Raw genomic sequence first — 19456 nt, 5'->3', positions numbered from 1 at the left:
AACGTGATACTTCTTAACCATAAAGATAATACGTACTGTTCATTTACCTATGGTGGTTTGCACAGATGAATTTCAAATAGGAAAGTTTTCTTGTTGTATGATCAAACACAAACATTTCCCCTTTAAGTTTTGTATTTGCGGCTTAGTGCTAGGTAAAACATTGTGCTTCGCAGGTGAATATTCTATTGTCATAGTATGGGATGATTTCACTCCTGGAAAGGGTGACAATAACCTACATACCGTCTCTCATTGAAGGATTCCTGCCCCTTGCAAGCAAGTTTTGAGTGCAGGATATATGCACTCCATTTTGACAACTTTAAAATAAACTTAGTGCAGAGTATCGACAGTTGGTAACATTTATTTCGTGCTCGTCACACACACACTGTGGTTAACTTTTCTAGTGTTATTTTAGGCAAGGAAACCTTGTTGCAAGCTTCTTGAAATTAATTGTTAAATTACAAACAGCTTATAATCACAAAGTGTTATGTGTAGAAAGTTCTACAACATGGCTAACAAGTAGTACCAAGCGTCTTAAGTATAATTGTATTCCAGTTCAAATATATTTTGGGTGAACAAGATTGATAGAAACGATAATTTATGTGCATGTAATGTATACCCACTTGGAGAACTTGTGCTAGGAGAGGGGGGGGGGGATGAAGGTGATTGGTCATCATCAGTACATATTAAAATTTCTTCGTTTTGGGGGTAGCCGGTAGGTTCACTTGAATGAGACACGGACTTCCAGGAAAATTGCCTCACTGACAATATATGATCGCTTCATCAAATTAGCATGTGATACAAATTTAGGAAAGCCGCATTCAGTTTTGAAGGCTTTCTTTGAAGGTGTATCTTTGCTCTCGCCATCAGGAAAACTGAAGTGCTTTTCAATATTTTCCTTCTCCTCCCCATTCTGATCAATCAATGACAAGTACAGAGATTTCTGGAAGGGCCATTCCAATATGGAGTCGAACTCTCCCGGCATAACTTGAATGAACACCCCCAAGTAGCCACTGCAGTCGTCGTTAGTCCCGTTAGGATATAGAGTAATACGTAGCTTGTAACCATACTTGCTGCTGAAGAAAGGTGCGCCGAACATGCATAGATTGAATCCTTTTTTTTGCTTCGCGTATTCTTGCATTAATACGAGTATTAGGGATCTTCCATACATGAACACCATATTCGCAGGTACAATCACGTTGAAGGACATTCACTGTTGACTGCAGACTTTTCACCTTGTTTTCCAGTTCCTCTATTTGGCTGTTCATAAGTTTCATATGCAAAGCACTGTTCTCATCCAGATGCTTTCGTAGATCAGCTGGGCAACCTTCAAACTTGTATGCCATCTTCTCGTATGTGCAGGGGCTGTATAGCTTCTTACATTATTCGTCCAAATGCTTCGAAAGGTTCTCTCGTTTGATAGTGGCGCCGCAGTTCTCCTTGCAGGCCACAGGAAACTTATCGCACACCGACTGATGCCTCGTCAGGAGCCTAGCCTCGTTTTGTGTCGTGCAGTGTTGGCATGCCACCATTCTCCTGGGCATTCCTCCATCATGTGACTGGAAATTTTCTTCCTTGGTAATTTATCGTCACAGTTATTCCCGCACCGGACGGGAAAAGCTGTGCAGATACCATGATGCGCTGATGTCAAGTTATCTTCTACTTCAGCATCACAGAAAACACACGGTGTGTGGCAAATATCACGCTTCTCATTGGGATGGGAAGCCATCTCTTCACACTCTCTCACTTATCACAACATAGGATTAAATAGGAACTTTGCACTTTAAAGGAATCTCGTCAATATATGCTTTCCTCACTGTGTGTCCGCAGGAGCGCACGAGAATGGCGACAGCTGGAAGCCAATTCTAACGACGACCTCAAGTAAACTACCGTGCGTCCATTTCGATCTGCAGCCGAGAGATCGGGAGAAACGTGGCGGGCGGCGCTAACGGAGGTGCCGACATTTGCGGCCTGTAATGCCCGCATATTTTTATGGACATATGCAGACATTTATATAAATATTGCAAAACTAGCACTAACCTGTGTTATAAGAGTTGTTCAAAGTGATGTCCACCTACACGCCTGGGAATTTCTGTACAAATTGCCTACACACGTCTCGACACGAGTCTGTTTTCACGTAAGTGTCATACATAAAAATTCTTTGTTCTAACGTGAACCTTGCGGCTGGCATTCCAATCGTCTGACTGACACAACACACATACACACTGCAATAACACAAACAAGTAACGGCAAGTAACCAAGAATAACACTCTTACGCACAGTACGAAATTAACACGCTCTTGGTTTACATCTGCCTGCCACTATATTCACAGCTCTGTAGTCGCGAAGGAACAAAAAACTTGAACTAGGAGATTTCGGATTGCAAGGAAGCTCACGAACACCATTAGCTTTTAACGGTTCGTCTGCAGCGTAATCTTGATACAGTGTTGCACATTCGAAACCTCCAAACGATCCCCATCGACACAAAACTCTTTCAAGGATATAAACTTAAGCAGGACGTTACTGGTCAAAACTATGATTAAAATGTTTTACAGAGTATTATCTGTGGCTCTTAATATAATTTCTAAAGCATATTTATTTGTGTATATAAGGGTGGAACTTGGAAGAATTACAGAAGAACTTTTGCGTGTTATAACACAGGTTAGTGCTCGTTTTGCAAGATGTCCACACAAATAAGCGGGCATTACAGGCCTCAAATGTCGGCATCTCCGTCAGCGCCGCCCGCCACGTTTGTCCCGATCTCTCGGCTGCAGATCGAAATGGACGCACTGTAGAATGACCACTTTCCACTCTGTACCTCCATTCCCTATTTCCTGTGGCTCAAACAGCTCCTCGCAAACCAGTTCACGCTCTCGCACTCAGGACTTGAACCAGAACTGTAGGAGTCCAAGGTCGTCTTTAGGGAATATGAGCGTAAATTTAGCGCCAAAATGACCGTATATCTCGCTTTTTCGAGAAATTTGGAGTGCGTATTATGGTAAATTATGGTATGTGGATAACTGATCACACTACTCGTTTATATAAAGCTTGAGAACTTTCAGCGTAATTTTTAGACCACAACCATCGCACATTGAATCTCTTTGCTCTTACAATGAAGGCTGTCAATGTTCCCCTGCACAAAACAGACACGACACAGTTGTAGGCATATCTTGCACCGAGAAACGTTCAAAAAGATAACAAGTAGGAGCAATAGCTCTAAACCAAGTGCGGATTTCATTGTAAGAAATCGATAGTGGCATGTGGCAACACAGGATACGTATTAGAACCGTTCCACCAATGTCTTCAAGCTATGTCTGAAACCCTGTATCATGCAACAGGCAATGTAAAAAGCATAACAGAATACGTGATGGTAATTGATTGAGGCCTAAATGCATCGCATTGAACTAATGCACCACAAATGTCAAGGGCATTTATACGTAGAATATAATTTCCTATAACTGCTCACAAAGCATATTTGTCACATTGAGACTGTAACGTAACTTCCCTTTATTTATATCTGTGAATTTGTATTTTTTCTTACTTTACGTCGTTTTTTCTCCATCTTGAGGGTAGTCGCGACGATGAGAATGAATAATGATTAGGTGAAATTGATGAAGAGTCACTCCAAAGAAACACTCATGTCCAAACCAGGGCTTCGATCTGGAACATTCGGTGGAAGATGCATCTCCTAGGAGGAAGCTTTTCTTTTTTGTAGTCGCCTGCAAAATAGTTTTCAGGAAGTTATACGTAGATAAAATCGTTTCGTTATTTTTAAGAATTAAAGGTTTTTTCAGGGTGAACTTAAATTATTCGAGCTATCTTGGAAACAAGACATAAGAAACGGGTTCCTTTGCATTTAACTTGAACTCAATCAGAAAAGATATGCAAGAGCAACTCTTTTCATGGACTCCGCGGTCACTTTTCCAACACCCATCTCGCTTACGTGACTGTGCTCAGGGAGTTCTTACATCGCAACTACGCGCTGCTACGGCGTAGTGCTAACACTTTTGCCACCCTGTGTCGATTGCATATGTGTACTTTATGAAACGAATACCACACGACTGTTAGGACGTCACTTGCGCTTCATTTAGGCAATACATACTTTTGAAATATTAGGCGTGATTATGGAAGGTTGATTGATTCATTTTTTTTATTTTACTTCGCTTTTCTGCCACTTGTGGCTAATCACGAAGATGGGGATGAATGATGATATCATGAAATTCATGAAAAGACAGTCACAAGCGCATATGGACAACACACAACACATGCTCTGCAGGAGATTATACCGGCTGCGAGTAAGACGCCAGAGCCTCGGTAATCTGCAAAATACAGCCCAGAGTGTACTACGTGAAAGAGACTGACACTTGGATGTCTTCGGAAAGGGTCACTCCTTACACCCTTTCATAGTGGATATGCTCAAAATCAATTCCAAAAGAGCCACATATGCTGATATACACATTAATTTTAACCCGTTATTTCAATAAAGAATTCTTTTTTAAAAAAGCAGGCTGTTACTTGCAAATTTGTTTATTAGAAATAATGATACATTTGTGTGTTACTAGACAAAGAAGGGTAATTCACCCCACAGACGAATAAGTTATGCTATCGTGCCCATCTTATCTTCCATGTGCCATATGTCCACGGTATTGTTTATGACTTCAGTAATTTTTTTGTTGTCCAAGATTGTCCTATGGTTACCTTCGGCTATGTAAATTGAAGGCTTTCTTTTACAAATCTGAAATGATAGATTCAAAATTAATATTCATACTACAATAAACGAATATTTCCAGTTCACTGGGTTTAAAGTTTCCTCTCCTCAACTCACGGGGCAAATTTTCTGCACCTTTGTCTTAAAATTGTACATCAAGGTCAAATTTGCAAACATTTTGGAGCTAAATTTAATATTTTACGTTGAAAATGTACTTGCACGCTCCAGATACAAAGTTATAGATAACTACGTGGATATTTCAAACTCAAATATCAGCATTTCATTTGAAATATGATACGCGAACTTTACCAGTCATAGTCAAGGAGCTAATATCTGGAAAAAAAAAAGTTTCGCTCAACCGGCGCTACATCTAAGGTTTGACACCACAGTTTGGTAGAATGGGTTATATATAAACACCCTAGGTAGTATGTCACGTCAAATTGTGGTATCATTAATTTGATGGACGCCATTTTGGGTTGTGATCACGTTTCGGTCACGTTCGGCTTAAAATATGCATAACTCCGGTTAGAATGGACCGATTTAAATAATATTGACACCAAATGAAAGGTAATGAAATGCTCTACAGAAAATTGTATATTCACATTCTATGTAGATGCGTTGGTTTTGTTGTAAATATAGATTTTAGCAACATATTCAATAATAAGAATTACAGTTATATGACTTTCAAACCTCAGCCTTTTGTTTTCAGCGTTCCTGAATTGTTGAAGTGACAGCTATCAAAATCAAAATGGACACGTTAGAAGCAGATGAGCCAACTGTAAGTCTTGTACCACCCTCTGCAAAACGGAAGAAATAGCTATACAAATTTTGATCAGTGCATCATATGCCAGACGAATAGTGATGAACGTTTACGAAAACCACGAGACAGTTCTTTGAAAAGTCTGCTTTGGAATTACGTCACGATGAAGCTTATCAGCTTTTAGCAACCATTTCGCAAACTCTGCCCACTGGTGGCGATAGAAAGCCTCCATAATTAGTTTGTGTGCCCTCACTCCACGATTGTAAGACTTTCCTTGTAGAAGCAAGGAAGCTGAACTGCTGCCATAAACTCCAGATTCAATTAGTAGATCTTCCAACCCTGAGCCACTATACTTCTTTTCCATTAGGGATAGGCAATTTAGAACTATGTGAAAACCACCCAAGCGAATCACAAAACTTTCAAATTTTTCCGGTCGTCGCCATTAAATTTCTTTGGCCTTCACGTAGATAGCAAGGTCAAAAGTTATAGCACTATCCTTGTGCCGTAGACTGCTCATCATAGCTACAACATTCTTCACGACAGTATAAACTGTACTGTATTCCGTTGGCGATCCTTGTAACATAGGGCAGAAACCAACCTTGGTGGGGTCGGGTGTGGAGGTATGAACAATAGCGTTAAAGCCACTCCAACTTGGCGTTATTTGTGCACTTGGACTTGGTGGAGTTATTTCAACCTCGATTAATGTAGTTGGACATAGACGAACCAGTGCCCAAGCGAGATCCATCTATGCAGGGTATGAATGTTGTTGGTTCCTAGGAAAAAGCCATTCATCCAAGATTTTCCCTTCATAGTAGTGGGTCGCCTCCCAGAAGAACTGAAGTTCAGAAAGGCCTGGCAACGACCTCTTGATTCAACAGATCGTTGTCTCTTTGTGTGATCAGCATGAACTGTTTGCTGTGGTACTGGACCGAAGTTACCTCTCTGGTACACTACTAACGTGGTGGCATGAGTTGTGCTCATTCCGTTTAGAGTTTCCTCATTGATGTCATTATTGTTAGCTTCTACTTGTACAAAGGAACCTGGGCAGATGTTACTTGGAACAACCACATCTGTTTGCTCAGATTTAGCTAGGATTTCCTTTGCAAGGCTGGTTGGTATCTATAACTTGCACTTCATCATATGAGACGCAGTGACCCATTATATTCAGAATAGTTACAAGCTGTTTTGAACCTGTTAGATGGCGAACTAACACTGCCAGACTTACATGCTTAGGCATTTTAATGCGACCACGAGAGTCACAATGAACAACATCCTGGGCTAACATGAGAATTCGCCTTTCATCTGCCTAGTTTCTACATTGTGGAGAAGACTCGTCATATTCACTCTCAGGGTTAGAAACGATCAAACGCAACAGCCAGTACAAGCTATTCGGTACGAGAGACTTTGAAGTTGCCAGTGTCAGCTCAGTAACATCCGGTGGCTTAATACTTATGCCTTTGCTAGCATCAATATCCGCTCTTATCATTGTAGCTGTTATATGCAGTAGTCTCTTACGCTCGTCTCTGTGTTGGTTTGCTGCTTCTTCAGGTTGGTAAATGGACCTTTCTGTATTTGTCTTTGATGCCTTTTTGTGAGCTGCATTAAGAACATCATGAACAGAGATAGAACTACAGTACAAAAACTCAGCCTGGGAGCGGTCATATGGTTGATGCCAAACAATCCCCTCACCAAAGTACTTGTTCAGTCGAAGTTTCAGCTTCTGCCTCACGTATGATTGAGAGTGCACACCGTTTTGTTCTAAACGTTCCTTGTGAATTCTTAGTAACACATCCAAACTGAAGGCCTTTCCGGCTAAAATATCCGTTGTTATCTGAGCAGATAAGGCTGAAGCATACGTCGATTCCAGTGATCCCTCTTTGAATCCAGTAAACTGAAGATTTGTCTTGCTGACATATGAAGAATAGCATGCTTTGTGATACTTCGTTTCTGCAGCTACTAAATCTTTGTTAACTCCATGAAGCAGTAACAGCATCTCTTCATCTCCTTGTTAATCAGCGGCATGGTAGATTGCATTGCCGGCTTTAAATGTACTAGCAATTACCAATTCCTTAATCTTCTTGTGAGTTTTCTTCTTGCAAAACAAACACTTCGACCAGTCGGTGCCTGTTACTTGAGATCGGTAGACCATCAACGACTGACTATATCCACTAACACTAGCATCATCTGCATCTACCTGTGATTTAGCAGGTGATTGTCGTCGTGTAATCAAACTTAGGTTATGTTTGCTAGTGCATGATTCATAGCATGTTGAATGCCATTGAATGCTAAGGTCAGAGAGTTGGTGTAGGTGCGGTTTTAAGCGCTGATAAGCTTCATCGTGACGTAATTCCAAAGCAGACTTCAGAATTTTCAAAGAACTGTCTCGTGGTTTTCGTAAACGTTCATCACTATTTGTCTGGCATATGATGCACTGATCAAAATTTGTATAGCTATTTCTTCCGTTTTGCAGAGGGTGGTACAAGACTTACAGTTGGCTCATCTGCTTCTAACGTGTCCAATTTGATTTTGATAGCTGTCACTTCAACAATTCAGGAACGCTGAAAACAAAAGGCTGAGGTTAGAAAGTCATATAATTGTAATTCTTATTATTGAATGTGTTGCTAAAATCTATATTTACAACAAAACCAACACATCTACATAGGATTTGAATAAAACCTTTTCTGTAGAGCATTTCATTATCTTCCATTTGGTGTCAATATTATTTAAATCGGTCCATTCTAACCGGAGTTATGCATATCCGAACGTGACTTAAGTCCCGTGATCACAACACAAAATGGCGTCCATAAAATTAATGATACCACAATTTGACGTGACATACTACCTAGGGTGTTCATATATAACCCATTCTACCAAACTGTGGTGTCAAACCTTAGATGTAGTGTGGGTTGTGCCAATTTCGGTTTTAGAGGCCCTACAGATGTTAGCTCCTTGACTATCATAATAACCGAAAGAAGATTGTTACAAGCTGCCTGAACTAATACCATTATTTCTTTGTACAGTTTAAATACGTAACTATTGTCTCATCAAACCTAAACTTTGCTTCAATTTCTGTGTCAACTTTTCTATACAGGGTCTGTGGAGGAAGCGCCAGAAATGAACGCGTGAGAAGAGGAGGGACTGCATGGAGGGAGTAACGCGACTACAGGTACCAGCAGTTTGCAGCAGCTCACACTGCTTTGCTTTGCTCGCTCACTCGCTTTCTTTCTTTCTCTAACGTTGCACTTCGTTGCTCCACATACTTCTGTAGTAGATCCTCTTTACCACGATTTTAAATATCTGGTACAACTTAGAAAGGTGTAGGCTGAGTGGTGAGAGTCTCGAAATTTTGGGACGCAAATAAAATAAATCTCCACTAACTGAACGAAGATACAATTACATGGATATATTGTAGCGATTATGCAAACGTTGCAGAAATGGGACGTTAAATATGCTAAATAAATCAATGAATCATATGAATTTAGAAGTGGACGTGCCTAAAGTAATTCAAAAGTTGACTGATTAAAAAAAGGCAAATATAAACCATTGTGAACACCAATCAATGGCATCTGAAATCAAAAAAATGTACCCACCATTCACGTGTTGATACTAGAGTAAAATCACAGTATCACCCCTCGCGGGACCCGCCTTTCTGGCAGTGACCCTCTGTTGCCGGGTTTACCTGCGAAGGAACTTGCGGTCAAACAGCCTATTAGCCCAACCGCTGCCCCCCTCTTTGGGCGAAAAGCGGCAACATTTCAAACCGTCCTCGCCGAAGCAGCCATTAGGGAAACAGGATTTTGTCAAAATAACCGCTCAGCCCTGTGATTGCACACCAGTTCCTGGCTCGACTCTACTGCAAATGTATGTGGTTTTTTTTAAGCATGTCTGCCCACCAGGGTCTATTTCAAGACTAGACCTCGGGCTTGTCAGCCAATCAGATTGTGGCACGACGTCATTCAGGATTACTAGAATCTCGTATGTGTGGGCAGAGAGTTATACTTCTTAACGCATTACTTGTGTCATTTGTACAATACTTTCTCTTATGCTGGAAAGGGGCTCGAAATATTCGTTCCAAAGGCCTTTTTACGCTGAATCGAATTATATATGTTTTATTGATAATTTTGAACCGCCTCTTCAGTTATTGTCAAATGATCCCCTTACAGTGAGCCCACGCTCAAAATCTCGTACGAACCGTGCATTTCCACTCAGGTGAGCCCACGACGCCAGTTGAAGCACGTGGATCCCACAGAGAGTGAAAAGCATGCAGCCTGCTTTCGTTCTCCATGCGATGCGTGAATCGTACCCGCTCGTGAGTAGTATTGCCCACGAGACGAGACTTTGGCCTGTCTCGTCTCGTGGAAATGCTGTGAAATGCTGTCTCGCCTCGAAAATATTCGTTGGTCTCGGGACACATGATCAATCTCGTCTCGAATTTTTAAAAGCCTGTCCCGTCTCGTCCCGTGGGCAACACTACCCGTGAGGTGCCGAGCCGAGCCGATGCGTGCAGTGCCGTGCCCGACCATTCATAACGGATTTCCTGAATGAAGAGGATCGGAACAGTTCGATCCAGATTCACAGCTGAACTCAAAAATTGACTGTAATTATGAAACAAAGAAGAGATTTCCCTGTGTAGGCGTATATAGGGAACTTGGGGGAGGCATTTGAAGTGCAGGATTTCACTTGACACTGATTTATTCCCGATTCAGGACTTTTCAACCCAGGAACTATGGAAATTCCAAGGAAAACAGTGCTATTTGAGAAACTGGTCTATACCATTTGGATATTTCAATGAAATGTCTTCCCAAATCAGGACGTCCTACTAATTGCCTCGGGGAGGATAAATTGGCATTTGAAATAGTTGAAATTACACACACCTGTGTTACTGCTAACCTAATCTAACCTACAAGCAAAACCTTTGCCATGACTCATTTCACCCAACAGGTCGTTAAGTGCCGGGGCTTGCCCCGAGTTGATAGCTTCCTGGAGATGAGGCCTGCTCGAAAAGGTTTATTATCCCAGGAGAACCTGCAGTGACGATAAGACCTCTCAAGAACCGGTCCTTATATCTCCCCCTTCCATCGCGAGGCAGCGGCTTCCGAGTTAGGAACATACCACTTCAAACATTCCACATGAAAATATCAGTTCCTCAATTGGAGCCTTTCGCCATAGTTCCTGAATTTGGGACGTCCTGAGTTGGGACATCACCTGATCACTTTGGTTATGTATTTTCACTTACTTTATTGAGGCCATGTAAATCATCTTCCATGTGCATGGTGTTCTCAGATGGCTTTATTAACAACACATGTCCATGAAGCTTCGAGGTCACTTCGTAATTCAAGATCGCTCTGATTTTCTCGTACATTGCTTGAATTGCCGTAGTGGCATCTTCCCTGCTCAAGGTGCCTAGTTCGGCGGTGACATCGGCAAACCAACTGACACGCTTCTCCCAGTCTGGCAATGCAAGTAACTGCTTCTTCACCTGAAACGATCGATAAACGTTTATTTGCCTTAAAATGTGGTGCTGTAAATTCCAAACCGCTTGAAAAATTTTCACCAAATACGTAATGGCAAGGAAAAAAATTGATTTTTTTTTAAAAAAAAATCACTGAATTTAAATCACTTTAAATAAATAATTTATAGAGTAATGTACATAAGGATTTTGTTGATATCAGAATCATTTTCCGTGAAAGTGCATTAATCTTGTAATCATTTAATGGTGTTTATTAGGCTCTAAGAAAGAAGAAGAAAAGAAACAAAATATATGTACCGATGGTGTGAAGCTCATACATGTATTATGTAAACTGTAAACACACTTGATTTAAAATTCAATAATTTTTATGGACAAAAATAGCAAACATTTTGTGTAGAAAAATATACAAAATACTAATAATACTAATCATGTTAAACGTAAATAGTGTCATTTTCATTAAACTGTAAATAAACATGGTAGCTGATATTTTGCAAACTATCATTAAAAAGTTGCCAAACTTCAGCTACAAAGACTATAAAAATATTTAAAGTTACAATTATAGATTACATCCAGAATGTTTTATTTTCACTGGAAGAAAAGTTACTGAATAATCATAGTTTCATTAACACACTCTTTACAGGGCCGTTTACAGAAAAAGCCTTTCTTTGGAAAACATATAGAAGCAATTTTAAGAGTGGTTTCTTTAAAAAAGAATTAAAAAAATCGATTTAAATAAGATAAATCAGATTTAAATTGAAAAAAAAATCATGATTTTATCCACCCTGATAGCAGGTGATAGTGAAGCAGACGATGGAAAATGAACAAGGATTAACAGGAATAATTAGATTTATACGGCGCACGCTTTTAGAAGGAACGTGAGTTCGGCCAATACAAAGCCAGTGCTACTGCGCTGTTGTCAAACTAACTGCTAGCCAGGCGCGGCTCGTGCATTATTTACCCGGGGGTTCACTGAAGTGATGTGACATATATTCACTTTCCGCAAAATATACTTCCTTCGCCCAACAAAAGGATGGGGGAGGGTTTAAAAGCTTTGTCAAGAATTCTTTTTATCTGGGAGTATAAGGTTTTGTTGTAGGGGTGTGCGAATAAATTTAGGGCTGAAACTACAATAAATTGTGCCTTTATGAAAAAAGTTGAGTTTTGTTGGAATATCATGGACGTCCTCAAGTAGGGGCAAGTAATATATTTTTTCCCCACGAGGAGCAAAAAACACTCCTTCAGTCTGAAGTTACTGCAACGCTTTTATAATAATTACCAAAAATTACTGTGACTGAAATTAAATTATATGCGTGTAATATATAATTTTTGGTTTACATTCAATTTCCATGGGGGGGCGGCCCCCTTTTCCCCTTCCGGACGTCCATGCTGACTAATCAGAACTGGTCCTACATTTGTTAAAGGGAAATGGCAACTAATGGCATGCGCATACTAGAAATCGAACCTGAGACCCTTTCATTTATACGCGACAGGTTTGTTCAAATTTGCTGCTGGTCGACCAGCACACGCTTTTTTTCAGTGGACAAGGAAGTTTGTTTACGTTAATTATGTGCATTTCTATCGGTCATTTCTTACCTGCGCGGACAGCAACGCCTACACTGCATCAAATGACATAACCTAGGTAAAGTCCATTCCTCGTTTCACTCGCAGCATCACTTAATACTTTCCAACAAGTATCCAAGCACTTCAAAAACTAAAAAACTTGAGAGTTTGACACCGAGCGACAGCGAGTCACGTCTTCGCGCCATTCTTTCTCTTTCGCGAACCCGAAGTGTTTCCACCTTTAAGGAAAAACCTCTGAATGCATGCACAAGGTATTTTGGTAATGTATCTCCTTTATTTTAATTCATCGCATCTAATTCCAGCTTCTATTTGTTTCCACTCATCCATCTCTGACACAATCTTGCATTTATTCCAAGAAGTTCGGTGCAAAAATGATACAAGAGAAGATTGAATATGTAATGTGTGCGCTTCAAACTTGAACCGCACACAGCAACACTGGAAGGGAGGAAGCAGCGAGAAAGGAGCCTTGTCCCGCGGCTTCTGCGAGAGAACGAACTGCGCATGACCGTTGGGTAGAGACATAGGTTCTGGAATCTCATCTCCCATGTATTTTGTCCTATACCCTCCTCGCGCTTCTGCTCCCGCACGAAGCTTTCACAATGGCACGAGCTGTCCTGTGGGGGTTCAACTGAGGGTCTGTATCAGGGCGGCCGATTCGCGGTTTCTTCTTCTCAGCAAGAGAGTTCGCCGTGTTACGGGCACAAATACATGACTTATTGTGTAGAATTTTTAGCGAAATAATGTGAAAATTTAAAGACATTGTTCATTCTCGAGGTGATTATCGTATATTACTGGGGGTTCACTGATCCTGTGCGCTATAGGGCCAACCGCGCCTGCTGCTAGCGCAAGGGAAGGACAGAAAATTCGCGATGTGTCCATTATTTTGATAATGCATGCACAGTATATATGAGTACAGTGAAATAATATAGTGAATATTTCTACACAGGATTATAATATCATATCATTGTAGCATATACGAGAAACCCATACCTGAAAGAAGTTTGAAGGTATTTATTCATCACCGCTCTCGTCGTCTTCCTCGGTCTCCGTGTCACTGATTTCACTAATTTCAGAGTCACTCTCCTGGAGGTTAATGATTAGATTTTGCGCCCTTGGTGCCTGTACTACTGGTGCTAGGTTTTGAAAGTGACATTATTTAAAATAAAAAGAACACACGGAACACACACTATTGCACGAAAGGGCTGTATTTAATCTTTTCACAAACTGTTCTTTGTGGCGCACGAGTGAACGATAAGCGAATAATTTTACACCGGCCTTGCTACGAAAACGCTGAACTCAAATTGACCCAGACTTTCAATGTTCGAGAACGCCCAGAACAATGAAGGGTCATTGTTTATATCGGGGCGAATTTAACACCCACAGTTTTCCCTAGACACAACAACTTAGCTGCCTTGTAATCAAGGGGTCTCGGGTTCGATACCCGGTGGAGGCACAAGTGGTTCGGATCCCACTTTAAACTGTAGGTCCAGTCCCGATTAGCCTTACTGTGCATAAAGTGGACTTAAAACACCAACTCAAACAAACAAACAACTCAGCTGCGTCAACACGGTGGCAACGAGAAAAACAGGCGGAAGGAAATGAAAGGTGATGTTTCCCTTGTTTCTTCAAGGAACGATAACTCCGGCTGTAGGCGACGGAAATTCATAGGACTTGGACAGTCAGGTTCAAAATGTATTTCCCCATCTTATGATGAACCTTAAAGTGGCGAGTTTTATGAAAACTTCTTGCGCGCAAGAAAAATACAGAACACTGCTTTTAACTTCCGCGCCGCAGTCTCCTCACTGTACAACGTTGCACTCCTGCCATTGGCTGATCGCCACGCACACCCTCTGCGTGGCCCCGCCCGATATCGCTTCTAAAAGCGTGCATCGATATTTGAAAAGAAGTAAATGAGAGAAAGCAGTATAGAAGGAAGTGGAAAGACAGGCAGACAGATAGAGTTAAAACCTTAGTACGCAGAGTCCAAATAAATATATTCCGTCCACCTTTGGCGGTGCCACTGCAAAGCGCGTTGAGGGTTCGACTCACGATTTCACCATCATAGGTTCTGGGTTTAAGTCCAAGAGGCAGAGCCTAATGGGCGGAAAAGATACGCAAATTAATCCAAATACAGATCCTATAAGAACACTTACAGTTTCAGTCTTTGCTGTGGAACAGGTGGACGCAATATTACAGAGAACGTTAATCTGCAACATTTCTTCCGATAGTTGAAGATCATTGTTGAGAAATATCCTTTCAGCGAGCTCTTTTAGAAGATCCGGTGCCCCGTCCAGCAGAATTAAAGCAACTTGCTCATTCTGCTGTTGAAATAGAAGCGCCATCTCAACAACCACCGCTCCTCCGAACGAGTATCCAATCAACGTGTAAGGACCAGTATCTTGGATGGTTTGGATTTCCTGGAAGAACAAGAATTTAACAATTTCTGAGTAAAATTTTGTCACTCACTTGATATACTTACTATTGCTCTTTTTCGGAGAACACAAGACATTCCAGCCTACAATGAGATCACCTCAGATGTGGAAAGCACTTAAGTTTTTTTAAAAATAAACAACATCTTAATCTTGTGCAGCCAGGATTGATAAAACTTCTGCTGAACTTAATTTCACAAGATTGCATTGACAAATATAAATCTTGCTCGAGTTAAAATTGTATTATTAATCTTGAAAATATTGCTTGAGTACACTAACTCAATCATTCATTTTAAATTAACTTACATCAAAATCAATAATTCACATCGCCTAGCTAACCAGAACTAAAAAATCTTAACGTTAGTCAATAACCATTGAAAGAGACTACAAATTTGAGTCAAACAAATTATGACGTCATACAATGACACAAGTATTTATTTAATACAGGGTGGCGCAAAAAGAAAGCATGTTTTTGGAATAAGTGTAGCGTCGTTGATTTTCAAGATACAAACTTTTTCTTAACACCAAAACCATCGGTAGGAAATGCAGTTTGGATAGGTATACAGTGATGACTTAAGTATGGAAGATTTTTTCGGAAAGATGACGTTATTGTTACTGTCCCCACCACGTAAGCTCACGTTTTCGGCGATGTATCTTGGCCCCCACGACTGTCTGCGACTTCTTTCTGTGGGATTACCTCAAGTCGAAAACCTCATTCAGTCGACGAGCTGAAAGTTGCCATTCGTGAAGGAATTACAGCTGTGCCAGACGAAATGTTGGGAAGGGCAATGCGGAACTTTGAGGAGAGGCTCCAGATGTGTGCAGCAACAATGACGTCATCTTTCCATATTTAAATCATCACTGTATACCAATCCAAACTGCATTTCATAACGATGGTTTTGGTGTTAATAAAACGCTTGCATCTTGAAAATCGACGACGTTACACTTATTCCAAAAACATGCTTTCTTATTGCGCCACCCTGCATAATTAACATATTGAACACTAAAGTTTATAAATTATGTGGGCGGGCGTGTAACAATGTGTCAGTCTTATGTATTTCATTATTTACCAGTTCAGTTATCTCAATGGAAGCCTCGGCGACCGTTGAGTGTTTGCAACTCTCGATATTGCCACGAAAACTACTGCAACAGCACAGATTTTTTTTTACATTTGGGGTTAGCCGAGGTGGTCCAGTCGGTACTGCGTCCTTGTCACACGAGAGACCCGGGTCGATGCCCGGAGTGGGCGATGTCAGACGGGAATTTTTCCACAAATGTGTCTGTATGGAACGGCTCTTGGATTCACCCAGCCTTACAGCCTTAAATAACTTTGGGGGCAACCCTGGGTGAGGTTAAAGGCGGCCTGAGCGTGTTGCTGATTACGTCACCTCGACAATAGCCCCGTCTAGTTCGCTACACTTTTTGACTCTCTCTGCACTCACGTGTCTAGTTGGTTACGCGATGCAACACCGACTCGTCTACTTCGTTGATTTGGTGTGAAGTAGTGTTTGGTTAGGTTAGGTTTGCACCACGTTATGGAGCGGTGTAGTGTGTTGTGTATGATCACGCGGTGCGTGCTAACTAATTAAATGAACGTTTAAAGCAGCATACAGGCATTCGTTGAATCATCTGAACTTGAACACCGCTATGCGTCTACTTGGTTGAACGTCGTTTCCTTGAGCCTGCACCACACCTGGTGTCAAAACGTGCAGTGAACTAGATGTCTAATATCGCCAAGCTTATGAATATGTGGGTTGTCCTGCCTGAACATCTCTCCATATAAATACGTACATAGACACACGTGTACGCTCCTGTACACAGTTTATCCGTAGATTTTCACTTACACCCAGACAACAATTAACTCGTATTACTTTGAAGCACATTACGAAGAGCCACTTTGTTTGCTCAGTTCTTGAGATGTAATCGTCTTCCTAGTGTGGTATTCTATTGCAATAAACATCTATAATTCTGGATTGATATGTCTTATTTTACTTGGCTTTTCTGCCACTTTTGACTAATCGTGAAGATGTAAGATGGATTTGATAAAAGGACAGCCAGAAACGCACATGGACAGAACACAAACCTCACAGAATGGCTGAGAGTCTAGCTTGCTACTCTGCAAAATGCAGTGAAGTGTGGATGGGAAGGTGGGTGACATTTGGATCGCCACTTGCACACCTACCGAGTGGATAAACATTTCCTTTTATTGGAGGCTCGTACTATCAATACGAAATGTCAAAATATGAATATTGCTGATTTTTTTAGCCTTTATGGGCATCTAAAAGAAATTTGAACAAGTTTGGACAAAAAATGTTATATCTATCCAGTCACTGAGTTGAATTCGCTTTTGCATGGTGGTTCCAAAAATAAGTTAACTTTACATTAACAACAGTTATCTCAAGCATGCTGGGCAACTACACATATTTAAATTATCATATAATTGATAATTAACGCTTTAGAAAACAGAAAAAAATCTCATGCTAATCACTGCTTCGACTTACCTTAACGTAATAGGCTGCAGCTTCTTTGATACTCGTAGTGGGACAGTTTTTCGTAAACTGCAGAGCGTAGAATGGACTCTTCAAATGTTTAGCAAGGTTTGCAAGTATGTCGCACTGGCCGTCGATTCCTGGTACGCAGAATATTGGTTTCAGGCCATCAGACTCCATGGACGGCAATTCCACGAGTGCCGTTTTGTTCTGATTCTGGTCCTTTGTTATTCTGATTTCATGAACATGTTCCTTAATAGTCGGCGCTGGTTCTGCTGCTGCTATAATGTCAGTTGTCTTGGTCTTCGCCAGATCCGATAGCTTAGAGAACGTCATGGTCCTCATGTCGTTGACCGTGAGAAATATCTCGAATTCCCTCTCGAGGAGTTGCTTGATTTCCATCCCGATCAAAGAGTCCATACCAAGCTCCGGAAGGGTGGTGTCGGGCGTTATTCTCTTCAGATCTTTGATTCCTGGAAATATATAGAAAATAGTATGTAGCCAAAGGAAATTTACATACGAAAGGTACACAAAAGAGATGGTCGGCCAATATTGGACATCCCATGCCTTCTAAACAGGGAAGGGTTCAGATGAGAGTTCAGGTCTGTACAAGGGTGTTTATGTATTAATTCCCACTTAACTTATTTCATCTAATCATCTGCCATCATCATTTTAACGATTAGCCTATGGGGAAAGAAAAGTGACGCAAAATATTTAAAAAAAACTAACGTAAGTATCATCGTTGACAGATAGAATTTCATTTAGTGCTTGTATCAGTTCCCAAAATGATTTGAGAATTTCGGGGATTTTTTAAAAAGGTAATATAACAGACTATTCGAACAGAAACTAAATCTCTTGATGGGAGGAATACGAAGGAATCGAAGATGTGAAAGAAGAGACTAATCTTGGACTAAAATGAGAGCAGGATGAGTGAAGTTATAGGCTTTGAGGTACGAAAATGTCGAACGTCTTCCAACATAAGACGCTATCCACAGTCTGTCATTATCCATAGGGTGGAAAGTGGCAAGTGGTGAGTTTTGAATACAATTTTCCATAACACCTTTTTGATAGTTTGATAACAAATATCATAGTACAATATGAAAGAAATGATTGTTCAACTCACCCAACAAGCTTGCAACCACACTGACAACATCGTCTCCGGCTGATCTCCCTCTTGCAGACTTTTCAGAGACGACCATGCTGGCGACGACCGGATGAGGCTGCATTAGGAATCGATCGAGGACCTCTAGGCAGGAGGAGATCCTCTGGGTCAGAGTTCCCCCTATGTCCATCTCCTTATCCCCCTGCATCTCGGCCACGAGGCCAACGTCCCCCACGGCCCCCCACTGGATGGCAAGCCCCGGGAGGCCCTCCCGCCTTCTCTGCTCGCAGACCCTCTCCATGACGGAGTTGGCCATCCCGTAGTTGCTCTGTCCTGCGTTGCCTCGCCCGCAGCTCACGCTGGAGAACACCACGAAGTCCTGGAGCTCTGAACATAGCTTCCTGGACAACACGTCCAGGTGCTTCGTTGCTATCGCCTTCGGACCCAGTGACGTACTAAATGATTCTTCCGTTTGGTTTTCGAAGATAGAATCGCGCAGTACCTGAAATATTTAAATACGATATTTGCTTAAATCTCCCACAATTTTTAGAACGTGTAGGAATATTATAAATAGTACAGTCCTTCCCTTTGCAAGAGATGGTCTTTAATAAACTTTACGTTCGAATCATGCCACACAATGGAGATGAATAAAGAAACCAGTACAATGAACTTCAAACAGTATAGTCTCAATTGTGCCCAGCATAACTCATTCACATATTATATGGGGTGTTAAGGGAGTTTTGACTCACCCTGTAGAAAGCACAGGCAAGGAAGAGCGTTTACCAGAAGAAACAATTACTAACCTCAGGAATACAGATTTCGCTGTAAGGAGGTTCCTAAAGGCATTTGTGTAGAGCACAGCACTATATGGAAGGGAAACGTGGATAGTGACTAAAGCTGAAAGGAATAGAGTGGAAGCT

General features: G+C 41.2%; 2 protein-coding genes across 2 annotated transcripts in view; both read right to left on the bottom strand.

Annotated features, from left to right (window-relative positions):
- Positions 1-718: 718 nt before the first annotated feature.
- LOC145985675 (TNF receptor-associated factor 4-like) lies at positions 719-1096 on the bottom strand. Its single transcript, XM_083119747.1, has one exon. The coding sequence runs from the start codon at positions 1094-1096 to the stop codon at positions 719-721; it is 378 nt and encodes a 125-aa protein (XP_082975873.1).
- Positions 1097-4594: 3498 nt separating this feature from the next.
- LOC145985666 (fatty acid synthase-like) overlaps positions 4595-19456 on the bottom strand; it is an 82839-nt gene continuing 67977 nt past the window's right edge. Inside the window, exons 30-34 of the mRNA XM_083119738.1 lie at positions 18558-19038; positions 17447-17907; positions 14670-14933; positions 10702-10944; positions 4595-4732 (exon numbers count right to left, since the gene is read on the bottom strand). Of these exons, the coding sequence (XP_082975864.1) occupies positions 4595-4732; positions 10702-10944; positions 14670-14933; positions 17447-17907; positions 18558-19038 (1587 nt within the window). The remainder of the gene's footprint in view (positions 4733-10701; positions 10945-14669; positions 14934-17446; positions 17908-18557; positions 19039-19456) is intronic.

This window comes from Lepisma saccharinum, chromosome 1 (genome assembly GCF_977018435.1).
Source record: "Lepisma saccharinum chromosome 1, izLepSacc3.1, whole genome shotgun sequence".
Taxonomy (NCBI): Eukaryota; Metazoa; Arthropoda; class Insecta; order Zygentoma; family Lepismatidae; genus Lepisma; species Lepisma saccharinum.
This window is presented reverse-complemented; position numbering and strand designations above follow the sequence as displayed.

What these genes read in the sequence shown, in the direction of transcription:
- LOC145985675 (XM_083119747.1), bottom strand. Translation starts at nt 1,096, where the DNA reads ATGTTCGGCGCACCTTTCTTCAGCAGCAAGTATGGTTACAAGCTACGT.